General features: G+C 32.9%; 2 protein-coding genes across 2 annotated transcripts; one reads left to right on the forward strand and one right to left on the reverse strand.

The window, feature by feature from the left end:
* Positions 1-584: 584 nt before the first annotated feature.
* Positions 585-2,004, reverse strand: LOC140988774 (E3 ubiquitin-protein ligase ATL42-like). The gene has a single exon (XM_073457849.1). The coding sequence runs from the start codon at positions 1,951-1,953 to the stop codon at positions 691-693; it is 1,263 nt and encodes a 420-aa protein (XP_073313950.1). The 5' UTR covers positions 1,954-2,004; the 3' UTR covers positions 585-690.
* A 4,514-nt stretch (positions 2,005-6,518) lies between these two features.
* Positions 6,519-7,332, forward strand: LOC140988649 (dehydration-responsive element-binding protein 3-like). The gene has a single exon (XM_073457687.1). The coding sequence runs from the start codon at positions 6,594-6,596 to the stop codon at positions 7,224-7,226; it is 633 nt and encodes a 210-aa protein (XP_073313788.1). The 5' UTR covers positions 6,519-6,593; the 3' UTR covers positions 7,227-7,332.
* The last annotated feature ends 868 nt before the right edge of the window (positions 7,333-8,200 follow it).

An 8,200-nucleotide genomic window follows, 5' to 3' on the forward strand; every position in this document is an offset into this window, starting at 1 on the left:
GTAGCCGTCTTTCTAGGATTTTGGACAAAAATCATGGTGTCCATTTAGTTGGAAAGCTGCAAAATAGGACAGTTAGTCTAATTCTAGTTCTTTTTTAGTTATTTGATTTAGTGATGCTGCAGCCAAGTTTACTCCATTCTGTGTTTATATATGTGATGTGTTATGTAGCAATCATCTACATTAAGAGATGAAGTATCATTTGATTCGGAAATTTTTAAAACGGGTAGGACGACTTATTGCATCGTTATTTTTCTCGTTTCGTCTTACCTTTATCTTGCACTTTGTATTCTCTTCCCAATTATCATAATTTTTACGAATATTTTGACTCTACTCAAATAAATGTTAAACTACCATACTTACCTAATATTTTGAGGTGGTCTCTGCTGTTGTTTAGAAGGATTGTAGAACCTGGTTGGTATATCATGTTATAAGCTAGGGACGCAAACATATGAGTTTGCCCAATTATTATCCTGTCCATGTTTAAAAAGATCATACTGAAGCTGACTTTGAATATACTTCGGTTGAATTTAAGATTAAGATTTCACTTTGAGAGTTAGGTATATGTATCTTAGGATGATGCCATATAGTGAGTTGCATGCCCCTCTCAAAGAAAAATCTTACTAAATATAAGCTTATTGACAAAAAAATTACAGTGTAATCGGAAGACTTGTTCTATGAACTTCAATGAATTCAAACATGATCTGGTCCTAGATTGTGAGTATCTAACAAGTTCTTTTCTTGACTCGCGAACCGTTGAATCGTACGTCTTGCTATAGGTAGCCAGAGCCTCTTAATCTTGTCATTCTTTTCTATGTTTCCATGTGTTGATGCTCCATTCACGCTGCTGTTTTTGATACCAAATTCTGCAAATCTCGAAATATTTGTCATTTCTGACATCGATCTCCTTTGATCCGAATCCAGCAATCTTGAAACTCCACAATGTTCATCTAACTCAACATTTCCAGCACAAAGAGAGCTACAGCTTGGATTGTCGGAAACAACATTTCCAGTTTTAGTACTGATCATCATGGATTCATACATTCGCTTCCTTTCGATGTCGTCTTTAATCTTCAACTTTTGTTCTTTCGATAAAGTTTCTTTGTTAACACTGTCTCTGCTCGTTCCTGCTGGCGAGAAACGTTTACTTGAAAAAGCATTAAGCATATCAGAACTCAAGGACATCAGGTCTGATGAGTTAACTTCGCTCCACCGGCTTTTCTGGAGCACGTCTGATATTATGATCTTGTGCTGAAATCTACGAACATTTCGACCAGCTTCCAGTTTTCGAATCGAGGGTTCTTCTCCTTTTAATCTGGAAAGTTTCTGAAATGTGGTGGCCACGTTGAATCTCGACGAATTTTCTTGAAGAGGATTCTCCTCCCTTTGGATATAGAATTCAAGATTTTGCTGCTCTTCTGATGAATGATTAGTTTGCTGGTTTCTGAAGCTGTTTGTGTATGTAAAGTATTTGAGGTCTTCAACATCAAATCTGTACCTACAAAGAGGGCAGCTAGAGTGTTTTTCTAGCCATTGGTCGATACAGTTCATATGGAATGCGTGGCGACATTTTGGCAGCAGACGAAGAATTTCACAATCTTCGAAGCTCGACAGACAGACGACACATTCCAGGCCTTCTTTTGATCCCTTTAGTGAAGAAAATCTGAAAAATGGGAGAGACTCGATTATTGTCCTATCGACACCCGAAAAACGAGACATTGATCTTACGACCCTTGGTGGATCCTGGATTTGGTTGACAGGATATGGTGCGTGCCTGTGGCAAAACTTGGCGTAGGCTACTATGATAAAAGTCATACCGAACATGATAGATAGAACGGCCAGTACCACTGCTAGGCTCGGATGGAGCGGATTCATATCGCCCTGATTCGATGTTGTTTGAGCTCTAACAGTTGTGAAAATGAATAGAATGATGACCATGTTTCTTGAAATATCCATTCATTTGACTTCAAGAAACTTACTCGTGTGTCTTGTACGTATTTATTGTTGATACAAAGCTCAAATAGAGTGGTCCATTATGGAAAACAAAGAAATATAATGAATTGAGGATGACTTATTGTCTTCAAAAAAGCAAAAAACTAATATATAATTTTTAGAACAGCTAGTGTATGGATAATGAATTAAACTTGGTTTCCTCTCTGGAATTTTGTTTGTGTCTTTGAGTCAAGAACTTAGTTTAATTGAAAGAGCATCTTGAAGGAGTTTGCAGGTTGAAATGTGCTTTGAAACATGAAGCCAAAAGTGTGACAAATATAAAAATTTGGATTATTTGACAGCATATAACAAAGTTTTATTTGTTTTCAACGATTCCTACACTTGATCATATAAGTAAATTATGTATTAAAAACAAGGCCAGCCGCGGATTTTACCCTTTAGTTAAATCGCTACTTGCTTTAGACCGGGCCCGCCCTTGCATGCGTACTCCGGTCAATTTTTTTTAATCAATCAAGAATTTACTTGTAAAAAACTAAAGTATTCGATTATCAAAAAGAAAACTAGCTTTTGATTGGGTATTGTTTTATAAATAAAAAATGTGTAGGTCTCTTGAAAGACGGTGTCACGAATTTTTATCTGTGAGACGGATCCACCATACCGATGTTCACAATAAAAAATAATACTCTTAACATAAAAAATAATATTTTTTCATGGATGACCCAAATAATAGATCCGTCTCATAAAATACGACCCGTGAGACCGTCTCACACAAGTTTTTGTCATGAAAAATAACATATAATTAAATATATCAATATGGAAAATAATTAATCAAATATAAAATTTTGACATAATTACGAGTATTGGGATTAAAATAAAGGTCTTTTTTGAAATTACAAAGATATATTCAGGGTTGGTATTATATTTTTTACGATCACCGGTTATTTATTCTTTTTATTACAAAAAAATAAATAAAAATTGAGGAGTCAAGTCCAGAGCAGTGGACCAGGAAAAATTATTATGTCATAAATTTAGTGAAGCTTACTTAATTCATGAGGGTTATAGGATATACATGAAAACATACATATTGGTTGAAAAAAAAATTGATTTGGAAAATTTTAAATTGAAAAGTTGTTTTAAAATTTTGAGTGCAAAAAGTTGGCCGGGAATTCGATTTCTATTATTTTATTCGAATAAATAAGTTTTTTTCTGCTTTTTTTATAAATAAAAATAAAAAATTCCTGGGTTAATGACAATTGACAAGCGATTTATTTCATTCGAAATGGTGAGCAATAAGTAAGGGGTAGGGGCCAACAGTTGTTTGGTAGTAGGATTTGACATATAATGTGATCTCTTGTCTACAGAGATTTAATCCAATTATAATTATAAATAATTTGGGGGATAACTTAAAAGTTCTTTTTCTAAAAAAAATTTAATTAATAATTTCAAATTCTACTATTATTTTTATTTTTAGAAAAGTCTCTTTGGTATCAACAATGCTAGTAGAATAAATATATACATATAAATGAAACAAACAAGAAGATTTATTGTTGGATAAATTAAGTTATCCAGACAATAATTAATTAATTAGCCTTTTATATTATATATATATATATATATATATTATATGTTGTACATCCATTGTACCCTAATTTCATACTCAGGTGTCGCTAATCTATTGGATGTACAATTTGAATATATTTCATCACATCCAATATATAAATGACTCATTGGTATATATGCATGAAAATGAGCACGATGAGTGAGCAATATATCAAAACTATATATATTATCTATTTGTCCACTGAGTAAATACCTACCTATAAGCACAACAATTTACTCATCAATCGCGGTATTGTCACGCCCCGAACTCGGGATTTGACACCGGCGTTGTTTAACAATCACACAATTGAAACAACCAGCCTCGTAGCATAGTATAAACCGAAAATCAGTTTATTATTCATAATTTCTAAAAAAAACAACTGTCTTTACAACTGAAATAAATTTGCGGAAAAGTCTAACATCAAATTTAAATTGCTAAAATTCAAAAATAATCTTGTCTACTAATCACCATCCCCAAAATTGTTCCGATTCTTCTTCTTCTACCTGTTCTTCGGATTTATCTGGGAAAGGTTGTAAGGGATGAGTATTTTGGAAATACTCAGTAAATGGGGAAAATATCGAACACCACATAAAATTTTTCATATTTTCGAAAATGACATATATTTACAGCATGATTTTCATAATTTTAACACTGCAATTTTTCACCTTTCATGGTTTACTGACGTCAGTCACTAAGTTTTAATCCTCTAAGGGGGCGAGGCCGTAAAACAGTTCTATCCCACTGTTAAGGGCCATATGTTGGAATTCCACCCATTTTCAGGGAATCCTCGCAGTGTCCTCACAAAAACGTAACAAGATTTAAAAAAAAAAGTAGACGGTGTTCGACCGCAATTTTTTCTTTAAAAAGAAAAACACATAACCCAAAAATTTAAAATTTAAAATTTGCCCACTTACCTTAAATTCTTGATGCAAAAATTACGTGAATAATTAGGGTTGCTTGCACAAGAATTTCGAAATTCCTACTTCAACGGCTGGACGGCGGCAGTGCTTCGTTGTGCTCGAAAATTCCTATGGAGACTAGAGGAGATTTTCGAAATTTTGTGTATGTTCTAAGGTGTGATTTTCGAAAACTAGGGCCCTTCTATTTATAGGAGTTGGCTGCTATCGTGATCGAGAGTTACAGTGCGTTTGAACTGTGAATCAAATATAATATCATGATATATCCGTGATCTAGGTAGATATTCGAAATCTCCTTCTTCCTTCCCCACCTAATTTTCGAAAATTTCATGGTGTTTATTGTTAGATTTCGAATTCTAGGGATTTTATTATCTCTTATTTGATCTTTTCTCCCGGTATCTCAATATCAACTTACATCTTAGACATTTATCTGCTTATTTTCAAAATTCCTTCTTTAATTCGTTAGATTGAGATAAATTTATTCCTATCAAATTTTCAAGTTTAAAAATAAATAATACTATCTTAATTTCGAGCTTCATAGTTCTGTACACGATAAAATTATCTACACAACTTAGATAACCTTAAAACAAATCTTATATTTTGAGTGATTTAAATATTAATATCCAAGATTACACCATCAAATTATTAACCTGATATTAAACTGATATGATCACGATATTACAAAATCCCGGGTTTTACAGGTATCATGTACTATAATTTATTTTTCTACTCAATACTATAATTTAGCGCAAATTTCACATCAAGAAATGTGGCACTATAATTTCTTGGTTATATGGTATCAACTTCCAAAAAAAATAATTAAATCCGAAACACGACCAAAAATAGTATTTTCTCCTTCTCATGTATACAAGCATAAATATATTTTCTACACATATTAAGAAAATTATCGGAGAAATAAATCTAACAAAAAAATGATATTATCCTTATTCATCGAGTGTTTTAATAGGATAAAAAATTTATTGGAAGCCGTTAATTTTTTAAAGATAGATGTAGATTAGTAAAAGAACAAAGAAAAAAAAAAGAACAGAGAAAATAATTATAAATATGAAAATTTGACTATATATTTAAAACAAATTAATTATTAAAAAAAAAAAGACGCAATAGTTACATTCGGGACGGAGAGAGTGATAGCATTTTGTACACTGAATATATATATATATATATTTGTGTGTGTGAATTTTTTTTAAAGTGAACCAAATTCTCGTATGAAATAGTTGTAAGGAATGTGATTAGTAAATTTTACTTGATATTTTATCTGCATTTTCAATAAATTCTTAAAAATTTAATTTCTCCATACATTTTTATCTATTTTAATATATTTCCAGGATTATTTCAAGAATTGCGTCAGGAAGAAAATAGTAGTCGACTGTAATAATTAAATTTTACATTTGTTTTATATTATATTAGTTAAAATATTAGTATCAAATGTTTTGCAATAATTAATGTAAGAACGCTTCCAATAATGTAAATTTTATTGTCTTGATTAATTTATCTGCGTTATTTTTTTTTAAAGTGACCCAAATTCTCGTATGAAATAGTTGTAAGGAATGTGATTACACGTACATTATTCTTTAATTTTATTATTTTTATGTCAATATATCCATTTCTTTCTTCATAGTAAACCATTTAAACTTGTAAATAGAAAATAATTTATTGTGGTTTTCAAAATATATATCAGATATAAATAATGGAAAAAAATTCATTTAAAATAATAATTATTCTAATTAATTCAGGTATGGAACTACTACAGCCTGAAATCCGGGACCAACAACACAAACACAGTCCATGGAAGAATTTTCAACGGGACTACCCTGCAATTAATGCCATTTATGCATGTATATTATTTTTCGAATATATATAAATCCATACACTTGAATAATCTAAATTGATCTATCAATTAATTAATAATAATTATTATTATTTTTATAATATTTTTTTGAATAGTTATTTATGGAGATGATTAAAATTAGGGTAAATAAATTCTATTTTGGATATATATATATACATAACATTTTCCAGAATCTCTCAAACAATTATATTTGACATTTTCCATGTAAACCGTTGTATTGGATATATAGATAGTGTAGTAGTAATTGATTTCAAGAATGAGCAGTGAAAATCAAATTTCGGAATCAGATACAAGCTCCAACTCCTCCCCGGGGCCGAATCCAGCTCAACCTACCAATAGCTCCGCCGTGAACGTGGCCAAGAGAAGCCGCGAGCCCACCACCAGAACCAGGCACCGGGTTTTCCGGGGTGTTCGGATGAGAAACTGGGGCAAATGGGTGTCTGAAATACGGGAGCCCCGAAAGAAATCGCGCATATGGTTGGGGACTTTCTCCACCCCCGAAATGGCTGCGCGTGCGCACGACGTGGCGGCGTTGAGCATAAAGGGTACCTCTGCAGTGCTCAATTTTCCTGAACTAATGGCAGTGCTGCCACGACCGGTGTCTATCAGTCCAAGGGACGTCCAGGCTGCCGCCGTGAAGGCGGCGGCCATGGAGGAATTCGATCTGTTATCTTCATCCTCCTGCATTCCTTCTTCTTCCGCCACGGATCTAACAACAGAATTGAGCGAGCTTGTTGAGCTACCGAGCCTGGGACCGTCGCTACTAGAACTTAAGAATGAGTTTATTCACGTAGATAACTCGGTGGTGGATGGTTGGCTGGTCGACCCTCCTCCCCCGTGGTACGGCGGTGGCGAAGACGTCGAAAATTTGATGTGGAACTACTACTGATCATGATGAATATTGCTGCTGTCTTGTATAGTTCAAAATATTTGTTTTCAATAAATTAAACTATGGGCGTTCATGAATGAATGGAACAAATTATTATGTGTTGGATATGAAATATTTCTCCTTCTATATGATTAAATGTTCAATTTTCATTAAAATGTGGTATACCGACATGATCTAATGATATTAGAATATAGAAAAACACGCTCCTCGTATATCATATATTAACCCGAATCTAAGTGTACACAACCCCACAAATCATTTAGATAGACTTAGGGATGACAATTTTCCCCACGGGTTTGGAGCCCCGCAGGGAAAATCCGAAACGGGGATGGGGATCCCCGATTTTTTCGGGATTAGGTTCGAGTTCGGGGATTTTTTTAAATCTCCGATATAGTTCGAGGTGGGTATGAGATTACTATCTCCATTCCCGAAATCCCCGAACCCGCCCGAAAATAATATCAATAATAAAATAATAGTATTAATAATATAATAATAATATTATTTTTTAAAATATTAATAATAAATATTATTATTAATTAATATTGATATTGATATTAATATTAATATTATATCTAATAATAATATATAATAATAAATTTTGATTTGAGAAAACTCCGAATCCTTCATCGTCTTGCTATATTAATACTTTTGAAACGGGAAGGTGGGTGGTGATGGAATTCGGAGATGAGGATAGGAATGGCAAACCCGTCCCCGCCCCGACCCATTACGATCCCTAGATACGCTTGACGGTTTGCATGCAACCTCTAAGTAAAAAATGTGATTATTCATTTTTCATTTGAAATATAGATATCTATCATAAAATGTGAAGATAATGTTATTGAGATATGGGAACAAATTAAAGCAAGTATACTTGGGGTAATTTAGGAAAATGGTTAATATAGCTAGTTGCATGCAATGATTTTGACTCCAATGTCATTTTCTAGTTATGGTGGGGATTAATTAATTAACTGCTT

Source organism: Primulina huaijiensis, chromosome 11, assembly GCF_012295235.1.
Source record: "Primulina huaijiensis isolate GDHJ02 chromosome 11, ASM1229523v2, whole genome shotgun sequence".
Classification (NCBI taxonomy): domain Eukaryota; kingdom Viridiplantae; phylum Streptophyta; class Magnoliopsida; order Lamiales; family Gesneriaceae; genus Primulina; species Primulina huaijiensis.

Excerpts from the sequence above, each read along its gene's own strand:
- LOC140988774 (XM_073457849.1), bottom strand. The coding sequence starts at position 1,953 with ATGGATATTTCAAGAAACATGGTCATCATTCTATTCATTTTCACAACT.
- LOC140988649 (XM_073457687.1), top strand. The coding sequence starts at position 6,594 with ATGAGCAGTGAAAATCAAATTTCGGAATCAGATACAAGCTCCAACTCC.